General features: G+C 39.3%; 1 protein-coding gene across 1 annotated transcript; it reads left to right on the forward strand.

The window, feature by feature from the left end:
• The first annotated feature begins 324 nt into the window (after nucleotides 1-324).
• ssh1b (slingshot protein phosphatase 1b) lies at nucleotides 325-11,756 on the forward strand. The gene is made up of 15 exons (XM_077240670.1): nucleotides 325-741; nucleotides 2,339-2,376; nucleotides 2,480-2,580; nucleotides 3,025-3,089; nucleotides 3,179-3,300; nucleotides 3,396-3,464; nucleotides 4,407-4,472; nucleotides 4,637-4,831; nucleotides 4,999-5,092; nucleotides 5,181-5,309; nucleotides 5,851-5,897; nucleotides 6,008-6,154; nucleotides 6,275-6,475; nucleotides 6,945-7,572; nucleotides 7,756-11,756. The coding sequence occupies exons 1-15, from the start codon at nucleotides 670-672 to the stop codon at nucleotides 8,695-8,697; spliced, it is 2,916 nt and encodes a 971-aa protein (XP_077096785.1). The 5' UTR covers nucleotides 325-669; the 3' UTR covers nucleotides 8,698-11,756.
• The last annotated feature ends 2,692 nt before the right edge of the window (nucleotides 11,757-14,448 follow it).

Consider the following 14,448-nt stretch of genomic DNA (forward strand, 5'->3'; position numbering starts at 1 on the left):
GAAAATGATTGTAAATGTGCATGCCAACATTTCAGTAGAGGGCTAGATAACAGACATGGACTAAAAGACATAACACAATTTTTCATTATAACCAGATGTTGAAAGCGCATTACAAACACACACTGCTTCATTTTTGGTTGCTGAACCATACACATTTGTCTTCGTCATATGGAGGAAGGAGAAATCTATCGACCAAACATTACGTTAGTTTTGAGATGGTCTACATCATGAGGGTCTGGTAGTATGTGGATGATTGGGTGTTGAGTCTGCATAGGATGCACTGTTGTCAGGGAGAAGTGCAAGTCACCTTCACGCGGTTGGCCCAGAAGCCCATATCTAACACAGACGATCACAGAACTACACCAACCACGAACGGCGGTCCCGAAACAAGGTCCATTATGTCTTGTCACTAAATCAACGCTCCAGCCGCGAAGATAGAGCACAGACCGTTGTTTATTGGCATCGTTGGCGTGAATGAGAATTTGCAGAATCGTCGAGGTGGATGACAAAGCCGATGATGGGTTTATCGCTCAGCTAAATAGATTTAATGCGCCTCTGAATGCATTAACCCCGTCACTGGCGGGCGCACAATCAGAACAGGATATCTCGGCGTGTCCTCTTCGGACCGGAGCGCCTGTGAGGTTTCGCTGAACGCTTTGCAGCTCAGCCATGGCTCTGGTGACTCTGCAGCGCTCCCCTACACCCAGCGCCGCATCCTCAGCCAGCACCAACGCGGGGGAGGTGAGTGGAGGCTGACCGGCGGAGGAAATACCGGGGATGCATGTGTAAATAGCGCTTAAACAGCTAATGTTCGCCGGGCCTTTTGCTTTGGGATCAGTTTTCCTTTCTAACGATGTGTAAATGTGATACTACAAGAAGTCACCGAGTTCAACCTGCTGTGTAGGTGATAAGCGTATGGTGAAGTTTTGACATTAGCGTGGAGGTGTTTTCAGGCAGTGTATCAGAGCGCGCGCGTGCGTGTGATGATAGGGATTAACTTGACTTGCCCAAACAAAATAAAGCATGCCAATACTTAATTTTGTTTCAATATTGTTGAAATGGTAAAAAAAAAAAAAAACTGTGTAGTTGGTTCAAATATTAGGTAGCCTAATTATTTTCTTTTAGTAGCCGTAGGCGACATGGTGCATAATGTCAATGTTTATTTTACCATTACCATGATAACGTAATCTAATTTGTGTTGCGGATTAAAGTGGTAAAAACTTGCCTTTTTTAACGTAATAGGTCAATTCAGCCATACCACAAATATGCTTTAGAACACTTTCTTAATATTTGACAGCCTATACTTCCTTGAGGGTTTGCCTCGTTTGTGAATAAATCGTTCATTGAATCGACTCCTTTCCTGCCTGAAAGAATCACGAATCAGACTGAACAATTACGAAACGGACTGAATCGGTCTGAACTGTTTCGAGTCAACGGCTCATTGAACTGAGATCATTCGGGCATGTGCGATTAATGAACTAAGAGTAATCTAATACATGAGCATTTGGACTTTATTTGCTGAAATAAATGTGTCTACTTTATTTACCGAATAGTTGAAATCTTAGAAATAAAACGACTTTGAGTGGGTTTTATTATCAGCACATATGGAGTGGCATTAATAGATAATAATTTCTTTAATCGCATGAAAAAAAAAAAAAATTCAGCCAAGAAATGTAAATACATTTTAGTAGTTTAATGTGAATGCAAAATATAGTCTATTCCAAATGACTGTGTTGGCTAAGTAATGGTTCCCACCTGCCTGAACTAGGGCATAAAAACGTAATAATTAACGCCATTACGCCATGATTTATTAGAACAGCCGAATCGTTTTTTGAATTGGTTATTTGGAAACGAACTGTTCGAAAGAACCGAGTCTTCCTCTCACTACACCCAGTACATTGACTGCAATGATGTCACTGAATAGATACTCTGCCTGGTGACCAATCATGGGACCCAGAATATTGTCATGTCTCACCCCAGATTTTGCTATGCAGTTTCTTAGAGACAGCCCACTAATGAACTTGCTAACTATAACAAAAGCCTACAGTAATGCCCATCATCCATTAGGCTTTCAGTTTTTATTGTGTCTATCACAAGTGTTTGTGTTTTACTTGAGCGTAAAACGTTTCTGCAAACTATTTGAAGTCTTCAGTTCAGGGCTTGCATTTCTGGATCCATCCTATCAGACAGGCTTTTAATAGCTTTTTATGGCCTTTCTGTCTGCAAACCACGATGTGAGACATTCAGAATTGGTTGATAATAAATGCAAAGTAATTTCATGTGGTATATTTTCTATCAGGGACCTTTGTAATTACTCTTTTGCTGTTTTATTTGTCAGGATTTAGGCAGTGATGATGATCGAAAAGCAAACCTAAGGTCAGTGCTATTTTTATTTATCTTATTTAGATGAATCCTTTTTTAACTATGATAATTAATCTTAATTTTGGAGTGTGTTAATTGTATGTGTGGCCTATTTCAGCCTGAGTGAAAGTTTCTTCATGGTAAAAGGGGCAGCTCTGTTTTTACAGCAAGGGAGCAGTGCACAAGGGCCCAGAACACCCACCCATCATAAAAATGCAGGTAAACCACAATAAGGTCGTAAGTAACAGAACAATGTCTTGAACATTTGGGGTTGACCAATTGACCAGGGGGGGGGGGGGGCTGTTACCTGTGAACAGTAAAAGCTGTCTTCTTAGATTGGCTGTCTCAATCTTGTTAGAAATTGACGAGTGCTGTAAGTCCGCTGAGGCAGACCAGCCTTAAAATGTAACTTTTAAAACTTTTTGTCATTGTAACAAGAAACAGAGCGGTGCATAATGGAGCGCATGGACAATTTGGCCAATTTAGACTTGCACACACTTAGAACCACAACAGTAAAGGTGGATGTGTGACACATTTCCGTTAACAACTTCTTTTAAATTGTGGTTTTATTGTTGATGAACATAGTGGTTTATTTCCCATAAGATTAATACTCATCTGAGTTTTTTCTTTTAATTGATCGTTTTGTTGCTGTTGTTGTTTAAGGTGATCTACCACAGCACCTACAAGTAATGATAAACACCCTCCGTTCTGAGGATAGAATTAAATTAGTAAGTGGCATACACTATATCTAGTACAATGTAGGAATGGCTTCTGCTCTTAATGTGTATACACCAATGTACACTGTCTCCATCAACAGGTTGTAAGATTAGAAAGTGGATGGACAGATCATGTACGCTACATGATGGTTGTCTACACAAACGGGCGTCAAGACACTGAAGAAAACATACTACTTGGGATGGATTTCACAGATAAGGACAGGTAAGAACCGGGTTGTGCTAACTAACAACCTTTATGCATTCGCTGCATTATTATTCATAACCACACTGATTGGTTGACACAAATGTTTGTTGCAGTAAAAGTTGCTCTATTGGGATGACTCTTCCGCTTTGGAGTGATACCAAGATTCACTTGGACGGAGATGGGTAAATATCCTAGTTCACTAAAGGTTAAAATGCATGTTATTGATTTTTTTTGTGAATGCATGTTTAATTTTTGGTAACCTTTTTTTTAGCTAGTCATTTTTAATCAAAATCTTTATCTCTGGTGACAAATGCCAGACTTCTCCAATAATTTTGTCCTCATAAAACCCCATCACTACAAGCTCGCATTCAGACCTGCCTCCATCCATTCAACAGCTGACGGATGGATCCAAGTCCCGTTTAATAATCCGTTTCATTCAATGTACGTCACAATTAGAAAGAAAAGATCCGTCACTACTTCAGTTTCATTGTGACTTTAAAACTCCTGTGTTGAAAAGTATTTGTCTGAAATCAGTAAGTTGCAGGGGTATTGAAGAAACCTTTTTAGCTTCTTTTTTAGTTTCTAATTTTTTTTTTTTTAAATTGATTGCTTACACACCATACACATTGAAATAAACTGAATTTGCCATCAATCTGCCTGTTTATGTTTTGTCAAATTAAAATCACCCTATATGTTATGTGTACAGAGAATTACCTCTACAGTTTCAGTATGAAATAACATGTTTATGGTATGTTTATGCATGTGATATTTAGAGTTGAATAAGGGGTGGGGAAAATAACAAGCTTCTGCTTCATCTCGCTCATTTTCAAACATATTGCAAATATTGTATTGTAACATTCGGTATGTTGCAACACACTTATTTTATTGTTATATTTTATTTTATTTTTTGTTCGAAATAAAGAAAGAAAGACCTTTTGAAAGGCTATTGGCAAAGGCACTATGCAGAGAGCATTTTCCACTGATTTTTGTTGTAAAATTGTTCCACTGACCAACCTGGGAAAGCAAAATCATCCTGCTGCCTGCTTATGCATTTCTATATAATCACAAATGATGCCATAGCTCATAATTTACATGCCTGAACTCACTCTCTTCTCTTCTCCCAGAGGTTTCAGTGTAAGCACAGCAGGAAGACTGCATGTTTTTAAGCCAGTGTCAGTCCAGGCCATGTGGTACGTTGGCTCAGTTTATATTTGTTGTTTTATGCTGGAAAGAGATTTCAAAGTTAAATATACAAACTATGACATATCCTCTTATTGTGTTTTTATAACATGTTTTTTTTTTTGTTCTTTCACACTTCATGAATTGATTATATTTGACTTATTGTATATTGCAGGTCTGCCCTCCAGATGTTGCACAAAGCATGTGAGGTGTCCCGTAGATACAACTATTTCCCTGGAGGGATGGCCCTTACATGGGTTGGCTATTATGAGAGCTGCATCTCTTCAGAGCAAAGCTGTATCAATGAGTGGAATGCCATGACAGATCTAGAGACCACCCGGCCTGACTCCCCAGTCATGTTTTCTGATCAGTGAGTAATATGTCATTGGATAAAATAGAAATTCTATGATAAATCTTCAAAGCTACATAAATGCAACAACAGATTGATAAACTGATTATAAGATTGGATACTCTGATATGGGACTAAAATCTTTATTAATTTACATATATTAACATTGCTTGTCATATCATAAACAGGCCAACAGAGAGAGAGAGAACAGAATGTATGATCAAAGCCAAACTCCGAAACATAATGATGTTTCAGGACCTGGAAAATATTACTTCTAAGGAGGTATATGTAATGAGGCTTTTATGCCATGCTTTACATAAATGCATCAGCCATGGAAGGAGCATTCAATTGAATCCTTTCACTTCTGTAGATCCGAAATGAGCTGGAACAACATATGAGTTGCAACCTGAGGGAGTATAAAGAGTTTATTGACAATGAGATGCTGCTTATCCTCGGCCAGATGGACAAGGCTACACTCATATTTGACCATCTGTACCTGGTAAAGCTTCCTCCAAGATTTCTCAGCCATGCTTGATTCTTGTTTGCTTAAGATTTTTGCTTACCTAAAAAGCAGAGCGCATACTGCTAGTTTACTGATAGGACAGCCTGCATTCACTGATGCATTGCACTACTCTCTCAAACAATTCTTGATTTAAAAAACAACAACATTACAGTGTAGATTGGTGCACAGATGTTAAGAAGGGCCCACATGCAGCATGCAAACAAACATACACTAGAGCTTGCAGATAAGATTATCTGTCAAAAATGGTTTATCTTTTATTTTATTTTATTTTTTACTTGATTTTTAAACAATTATTTAGAAATTTCTTCATTTAAATGGCATTTATTTACACTGAAATCAAAATTGTAGAACACATGCTCAAAACTTGTTCGGTCTTTGTCGCATCTACTGAAAACAAGAACTCCTTAAGTTTACGATATGGTTATCGAATGATATATTAAATGATGGTTATCGACAGGAGCTTTAAGACTCTAGAAGCTAATAAAGCTGTTGTTGTTGTGCATGTCATTAATTTCAGGGCTCAGAATGGAACGCATCCAACTTGGAGGAGCTTCAAGACTCTGGGTTAGTGCTGATATATATCGACCTACTGTGTGTCTATTTAAGATTACAGTATGTGTGTATTTAACACAAATCTGCAGTATACAATCTAACGTCAGTTTATTTTTATGCAGGGTGGGGTATATCCTCAATGTCACAAGAGAGATTGACAACTTTTTCCCAGGTACCTTCTGTTATTGTAATGTCCGTGTTTATGATGATGAGACTACAGATCTGCTGGCGCACTGGAACGAAACCTACAACTTCATAGTTAGAGCCAAGTGAGTTACTTTTCATGGTTAAAAAGATATTGGAAAAGTGTGTTATTGTTCCTGTCATTCGCTGTTTCACTCATTAAAGGACCATTTTTTGACTTGGATGCCTGTATGTCTTTAATATAGGAAAAACAACTCTAAATGCCTAGTACATTGCAAGATGGGAGTGAGTCGCTCAGCATCCACCGTCATTGCTTATGCTATGAAGGAGTATGGATGGTCACTTGAAAAGGCGCACAGTTTTGTTAAACAGAAGAGGAATATAGCACAACCCAATCCAGCTTTTATGAAACAACTGGCTGAGTACGAGGGGATTTTAGATGCCAGGTAGGAAAAGTCAAGATAATGAGAAACATGTTCTCTTTAACATCATAAGTTCCTTTTTTGTATTTAGAATTATATTTATTTATTTAACCTTCACATTTTATTCAGAGCATCTTACTTTTTAATATGTGTGTTTGTTGATTATTGAATAATGTGGAAAAAGACCAGCTTTAGAACAGCATGAATGTCCATGCTAGTCAAAGCTGGTTTGTGATGGTTTGGTGCTGGTGAAGCCAGTTAACCAGCTTGGTCTTTCTGGTCAAAGCTGATTGAACAACAAAGACTTGTTTGTTAAGTAGTCTGGTGGGGACACAAACATCCTACACAGTTACGAGTGACCACATAGTTTTTCAAACATGAAATAAAAGGACCAAAACCTTTAGCTTTTTTTTTTTTTGAGATTTCTTTGGTTGTGTTTTCTCTTTTCACACTATCAAGAGGTGACTGCTACCTTTGTTTTCTGTCATTGTAGCAAGCAGAGACACAACAAACTCTGGCAACCAGATGGTGATGAGTATTCGCCGGAGGGCCTTCAGGCTTCAGCTGCCAGTGATGACCAGACTCCTCAAATTTCATCGCTACACCCTGATCAGGTGGAAATGGCTTGGGGCCACGGAGGAGCGAGTGCTTCCTCCTGCTGCGGAGAAGAGCCGACAGACCATCTCAATTATAACTACTACTTCCGGCGACTCTCAGACACTGCTCTGGACAGTGAACCCTCCACGCCAGTTCGAGGTCCTCCGCTTTTAGGCATGGAACGAGTCTTTATTGAGATTGAGGACGTGGAGAGGGATGCGTTGTTGGACGATGAGGGTTTCCCCATGGCTCACTTGGCCCTTCCTGGGGAGGGGACAGCAGCCCAGACCTGCGGCCGACTGGAGCCCTTGGAGGACATGCGCATGCGGCTGGAGTTCAGCACGGTGGAGGAGGAGGATGAGGAGGAAGCACAAAAGGAGGAGGCAGAGATGGCTGCCTTAGCTCGTGGTGAGGAGACGCAGAGGGAAGACGGGAGCCTGGCTAACTCGAACCGCTTTAACAACGAGAACGCCAACAACAGCAACAGGCTGGCCGGGAAACGCAGCTGCCCTTCTGGCTTTGACGTGAGTATGACGTCTTAGCTGTAGCGGCAGCTCTCCTGGCTTGTATGCAAGCTTATAGCTCAAAGAGCTCTTTTCTGTGAATCCATCCTAAACGCTTTACTTTCTCTAAAGCATCCCGTACTCTTACACCTTTAAAAAACCTAACCATGCATTCTCCCTGCCTGTGTGTATTCATCGGTTTAGGACAGTGCTAGCATTGGAAACCCCTACAAAGTGAAGCCCTCATATCAGTCGTGCCGAGACTGCCTGCGCCTGCCCAGCGGCCGCCGCTGCGAACGTCGCACCCATCGCCTTAACCTGCCACGTCATGCTGGCCTTCCCAGTCTCTCCATCAAGGACCCCGGAGGACACAAATTCAGTCCCGCCTCCGCCAAAAAGATGCCTCCTCCTGCCCCTCGGCATCACATGAGCAGCGGGCACTGCCAGTGCATTCGTTGCTCCAGTCGGTCCAACTCGGACACTTACCTCAAGCAACCAAGGTGCGAAGACCTTCCTCAGGATTTGCATTTTTCCTTGGAGACTGAGGACAAAATGGAGGGGGAAAACGAGGGGAGCTTCAGCAGTTCTATGACCGAGCTCACTCTCCTGAGGCTCAGTCTTGGTGGTGAGAGGCCTATGGCGGAGCTCAGTCCGGGGGCCCACCTGGAGACACAGCTGGTGCACCATAGACTGGATCAACTGTCCGGTCCTCAGTCAGAACAGATGGACTTGAGTGTAGAGGACACTGCCACGGAGGACATGGAAGTGGATGAGGGGAGTGCTCACAACTTGCCCCCTGGCTCCAGTGAATTCCAGCAAACGCTTGCACCGGGTTCATCCCTGACTCGCAGCTACAGCAGCGACAGTCTTCAGAGAATTCGGAAAGGCCAGCCGGGCTTAGTACGCCAGAGAGCCCAAGAGATTGACACCCGTGTGCGGCTCGCCGGACTGACCGTGTCCTCCCATCTTAAAAGGTCTAATTCGCTGGCCAAGCTAGGTGACTTGGCCATTTCCACAGAGGACCTCACGCTTTCTGCCACAGTCTCAATTGACTGTGAGGAGCAAGAGCCTTCACTTTGCTGGGAAACCTCTTGCTCTCCCAAGCTCTCTTTAACTCCGACTCTGTTGCAGAGTTTGAAAAGCTGACTCAAAGATGTCAGAACTGCTTTCTCAGTGAATGGGACTGCTCCAGTCCCACAGCCATCGAAAGCAACCGTGGAGGCTGAAGCTGCTAGACACCTCATGAGAACAATCAGGCCAGGCTTGGACGTCCTTCCAGCAGCCCTTTACATAACTGCACTGCGTTCTTCATGTGTCTGTCTGCTTAACTAAGATATATATTAAAGCATGCTCTGGCTTGGACCTTCATTAACGGCTTTGTTGATATTGCATTTCTTTGTCTTGCTAAAAGAAGCCCAACCTGTTACAGTTTGACTATACGTGTGGCCCATCTATAGGTGGCATAATCAAGACCTGGTTAAATTAGCAATGATTTTACCATTTATTCAAATATTTGTTTGATATCCATCGTTTAAAATTGTTTTAATTTTTAAATGCCCTCTGGCGGGTATTATTATTAACAACAATATTGATTAAATTTTGCCTCCCAGTTTGTTCACCAGCAAATTTATGTGCTATTGCAGATAAACCAATCATGTATTTGAGATGATTCAATGACAAAAAAGGCAGTTTATCTGATTTAGAAAATTGTCAAACCATAAAAGTGCACATAAGTGTAGAAATTAAGACTGCGTGTTATTTACTAATGATAATAGACATTTTCAGATGTAGATACTGATGCATGACCATGATAACATTTTAGCAATGGCTTTATTAAAACATGATCAAAGTTTTAGCCCAAAGTAAGGAATATTTTAAACTTTGTTGTTCACTTGAAGTTTTGCCTTTAAAAGCACCACAAACCTTTGTGAAAATATTGTCATCAAAATGTCACACCACAAAAGTAATTTCTGACTAAAGTTTAGTCTGAAATTTATGATTGTAACCTGATAGTTACTTGAATCCTTAAATGTTGCCATTTGCAAAAATGACATCAACAAAGCCACATAATTATTGTCTATTTCCAGAGAAGAATGCAACATGAATGTCGTTGGCTATTTGTCTTACAACTCTCTAATTTGCTTCTCAGCTGGTGTTTGTCAGGTCAGCTACATCTGAAATATGCTACTAGTGCATAGCTCCTGTTATGTAATTTAGCTTAAGCTGTTTATTGTACAAATTGTAGCCTGTGATGTGCAAAAAGGCTTTAGCACCAACACATTAGTACAATACAATCTTCAAGTTGATCAGAGGATGTTCAAATGTGTCACTCGTCCTTTAAAAAGTCCTTTTAAAGTGTCTCCTATACGAAATGACATCATGGCATCGGATAATATCAGTCATGTAGGTTAAGTATTAATAGGTACGAGCTGTGCGTTATCTTATGCTATTGTGGCCATAGGGACTTTACTACCATGATGGTGTCTGATATGTGTAAAAGAACACAAAGTTTGATAAGTACTCCGGGATAACTAGTAAGTTTGCAAGTATTGGTTAAACTTGACCTTAATTATTTTTTCATATATATGTGTGTGTGTAATTTAATAATTAATGTTACTGATCTTTGTTATATATTAAGGTTTTTTGTTTTTCACCTTTTTTTTGGAAAAAAATTTAAATATGCAAAGTGGCCTGTGCAATAAGTGTAAGCAAGAATTTTAAGAGAATCATTTTTATTTATTAAATAGTTTTCATTTAGAAGAACGAAAATCAGATGAGAAAGAAAAGCACCTTAAGTGAGTTTTGAGTGAAAGCTTTTTTTTCCGATATGGTCCACATGGCCCACAGTCACTGCTGTATAAAACTATGTTCTGGCTTTTTTTTTTATCTGTGAGACCTTTTTCATAATGCTTTTGTAAATTGCCAGTTATTTGGAACTTAATATTGGCTTTTTATTTAATTTATTTTTTCAACCATATTTTAATGAGGACATTCCCATTTCAAACTGTATAGTTTTGAGGAGGCATTTCTGCAAATCAAAATTATTACGATTGCCAAAAAAGATGGCCTCCTGAAAAAAACTAAAGTTGTAGTTATGTTTTCTGCTCATGGCTCATACCTCCTCCCAGCTGCTGCTGATTTGAGTACTAGACATTTCGTTTCTTCAGACATGCAAGTGCCTTACCTGTTGCCATTTGCAATCAAACGGTTCTTCAGTACAAACTGCTTGTTTCACAGAGGTTTTGTCTTCACCTGGTTGCGGTATTTATAGAGCAACGTTTATTTGTGGATTATTTTTAGGCTGTTTGTCTTTTCATTTTGATACTACATTTCATATTTGAATAGAAGAGACCAAAGTCATTTATTTATTGTCATGTTTTGACATGTTTTGACACAAATGGTTTGACATTTGAACACACTAAGCTAACAATAAAATCAACTGGTTGAAACTATAAGATTGCCTTTAGCCCTAACTTAACAGCTCTTAAAAGAGACTGGGAACATACATCAGATATTGTACTTCATTTTGACCATTTTAAGTTGTGTTGCACTATGTTTTATAATGTAATGTACAGTTAATTATAAAAAAATAAATTGTTTATTGTCTGAATCAGAAATTGACCAGTATTGCATTTATTTACAGCATTGAGTCTCTCATAAGGAGAGAGAGACATGTTGATAATTAATAAAAATAAAAAAAAATATTGCACATATTAATTAACTTCTTATATGAGGACATTTTCTACAAAATGACAGTAAAGTAAAAGACAGGATAATGTAGAAAAAGTGCTTTGTCTGATCTTTGAGTGCCTCACAGAGGGAAATCTTATTGAATATAGGCAAATGTGATTTTGACATCACAAGACCAGACACAAGAGCAGCCCAGAGACTGAGGCTGGAGTCAGTTAAACAGACTAAAATTAGTGTATTTGGTGCAATCCAAAGACGTATCTGCATCATTGGTGAGGATTTTTCTCCTTAGGAATACATGAACACGGTGAGGTTGTCAGCTGTATTTCTATTGCTTATTTTAGGTTATGTTACATTTGCGTTTACCAGTCATGTGATTTCTGCTGTATTGTAATCAATCTGGGCAGACATACAAACATACATAAATATAAATACGTATTTGTGAATTATTTGTCTGGGGGAGATTTATTGTCATCTTGAAAAAAAAAAAGTATAAATAAAAATGTGAAACGAAACTGACTTTTTATGTTTTAAAAATACAACATTAGTCTCTGTATTCATTGATCCTTGTTAGGACATGTTTGACTGCATTTAGTTCATTGTTTTGCATAGATAATAAGGACAGTTGTTGAATAAGGAAAGTTACTGATAGTTGTCATTTGAATAGCGGGTGAGCAATTCCAATAAGTGTCTTTAAAGCTCCAAGACAACCAGTCTAATTTGTTTCTCCATCTGCTTTTTAAAGTCCCCCTTATTCTTCATGCCTTTAAAGGTGCAGTGTGTGATTTTTAGCGACATCTAGCGGTTCGGCTGCGAGTTGCACTGAGGGCTCAGCCCACTGCTCACCCCTCCCTTTCGAAGAAGCTACGGTGCCTGAAACTGGACAAACATATCGTTGTCTGAGACAGCAGAGAATAGCCAGAGTAAGCCAAGAGTGTGTAACATTGTCACTGTTTCTGTACCACAGTCCATTATAAACCACATCATGGATAAAGTTTACAAAGCCATAGTCAGGTGAAGATCAAGGGTCTTAATATATAATATAATAATAATAATCAGCTGATTGTCTCACAAACGTAACCAGCACATTTCCCCCCACATAGCAAACCCATAATACAGCGAGGGAGAAGAACCACATGAAACTATGCAACTATATATTGTTTCTAACAGGAAAGTAAACGTTTAGCTGGCTCAATATGAGCTGTTACTGTGGCTGAGCTGGTTAAAGCGTAAAGCCTTGTTTAAACTCGACGCGTCCGCATGAGCCCAAAGGTGCGTGCGGCAAAAATGCCATGATTGTAACAGCGCGCGCGCCTCCGCATCCCCAAAGACACCATTTACTACACACAATAGGCTTTTTTTCTCTGATTTTGAAAACTCTTCGCGATCGACTTAAAATGCTTCCAAGATCGACGGGTTGGTGATTCCTGTAACGTTACTGTTTTACGTTCAATGACAAGAGTACTAATCAGCTGTCTCACGAACGTGCAGCACATTTATCCCCACATAGCAAAGCCATAACACAGCGAGGGAGAAGAACTAAGTTACATGAAACAATCCAACTACATATTTTACACCACTGACAAGGGAAAAGTCACTACTCGCGGTGTTTATGGCTAGCTTCTAGCTTTCTGCTGCTTCTCTTTCAAGGTTGTGACGAAACGCGCTCTGTAGCGCTGTTTGTTCGCTGTCAGCTACAGTACAAACATGACGTCACAATATGTCGACCTTCATAGAAGGGGATTTATGTAGACATAAATGTCTCATTCTAAGGTAATAAAAACATTACGGTTTATTAAGTAAGTTCTTTATACACCACTGACAACATAGTTATGGATGTCATATTGCATTTCTGTTAATAGATACTCAAAAGTTTTACACATTGCACCTTTAAATAGCTTGATTGTAACTCTACACCCTTGCCTCATTTAGTATAGATGGTTCTATGAATATGCAAATAAGCCCCGCCTTCACTCACATTCAGAGATCTACTCATTGATGATCACATGTTGATGTGATTGGTTACAATGTAGTTTGTGACATCAGAAACACCAGCTATTTCAAAACGCATTTTTGAAACTGTATTTGTTTCACTGCAGTTTGAAGGAGAAAATACTCAGCAATGGTGTTAACTTCTGAATTTACACGATTTGTCTTAAAGCATATTAAAAACATCACATAGAAATTTAAACAATATTAAAACCTTGATTTTCATCACAGGGGGACTTTAAACACTTGTGAAAACAACAGTAGCTTAAGATAGCAAACTCATGTTATCACAAACAATAGCAGACAGAAAACTAACTCGAACTGAGGGCTTAAATACACAGAGCAAACAAAAGAGATAATGAGGTAATCAATGAGACAACGGGTGAAGGGGACTATAAATCAAACACACTGTGAAACTAGGTCAAACAGAGAAAACAGAACCAAAACGCAATTAAACATAGCCAAAACACAACATACAGTTGGTAACTGAATATAACCGTTACAACATGAAACAAGTTATATCCAACCACAACTAATACATTATTTTTTCTCTTGCATTTTTTCTTTTATTGTATGTGAAATTGTGTGTGTTGACATTACTTGAGCATTAAACATTGTGCTCAACCTGCAAATTCATTCACATACTGTTTTGGGTAGGGCAATGAAGCTAAATGGAGAGAGTCTGGTTTTATGGATGGCCCTTACCAGCTGCTTGGGGTATTGCAAGCTGAGGCCATCAACCTCAAAATAACCTGCGCAGTGCCTGAGCAATGACACAATCATAATATAAGTTTGCCATTCATTCAGCAGAGCAGCCAGTTGAGCATTTACCTCTACAGCTGACATTCTCAGACAGAGTCAACACAGAGCACTGGACCCTTAAAATATCCCATCATGCTGAGAGACAAAAATGAGATGACATTTCCTGATAATGTAGAGCCATATTTATTCATGTTTATATAGACAAATCCACATACATAAGCTATGTTGTGTACCGCAAAATATCCTAATGACGAATCTACTTATTTTTGCTGTAGCATCATGGCATCATTTATCATTTTTTAAGTAAAACATTTGGCTTTCTTGAGGTCTGAGGGCAGAGGACAAAGGACCTGCTTAAGCCTTATCATATGCTTATATTTGGAAGGCTATTTTAGACTATTCTTCCTATGAGACACATTGTGACCCTACAGTAAGCTGAGCATTATGGGTTACTTT

Source organism: Siphateles boraxobius, unplaced genomic scaffold (genome assembly GCF_051911475.1).
Source record: "Siphateles boraxobius isolate OS27281-9 unplaced genomic scaffold, OSU_SipBor_1 24, whole genome shotgun sequence".
In the NCBI taxonomy this organism is placed as follows: Eukaryota; Metazoa; Chordata; class Actinopteri; order Cypriniformes; family Leuciscidae; genus Siphateles; species Siphateles boraxobius.

Bases quoted from the DNA above. Each gene is read 5' to 3' on its own strand.
- ssh1b (XM_077240670.1), top strand. From the start codon at position 670: ATGGCTCTGGTGACTCTGCAGCGCTCCCCTACACCCAGCGCCGCATCC. The intron at 2,377-2,479 runs GTCAGTGCTATT...GGCCTATTTCAG, and splicing joins GATCGAAAAGCAAACCTAAG to CCTGAGTGAAAGTTTCTTCA. The intron at 5,093-5,180 runs GTATATGTAATG...TCACTTCTGTAG, and splicing joins AAAATATTACTTCTAAGGAG to ATCCGAAATGAGCTGGAACA.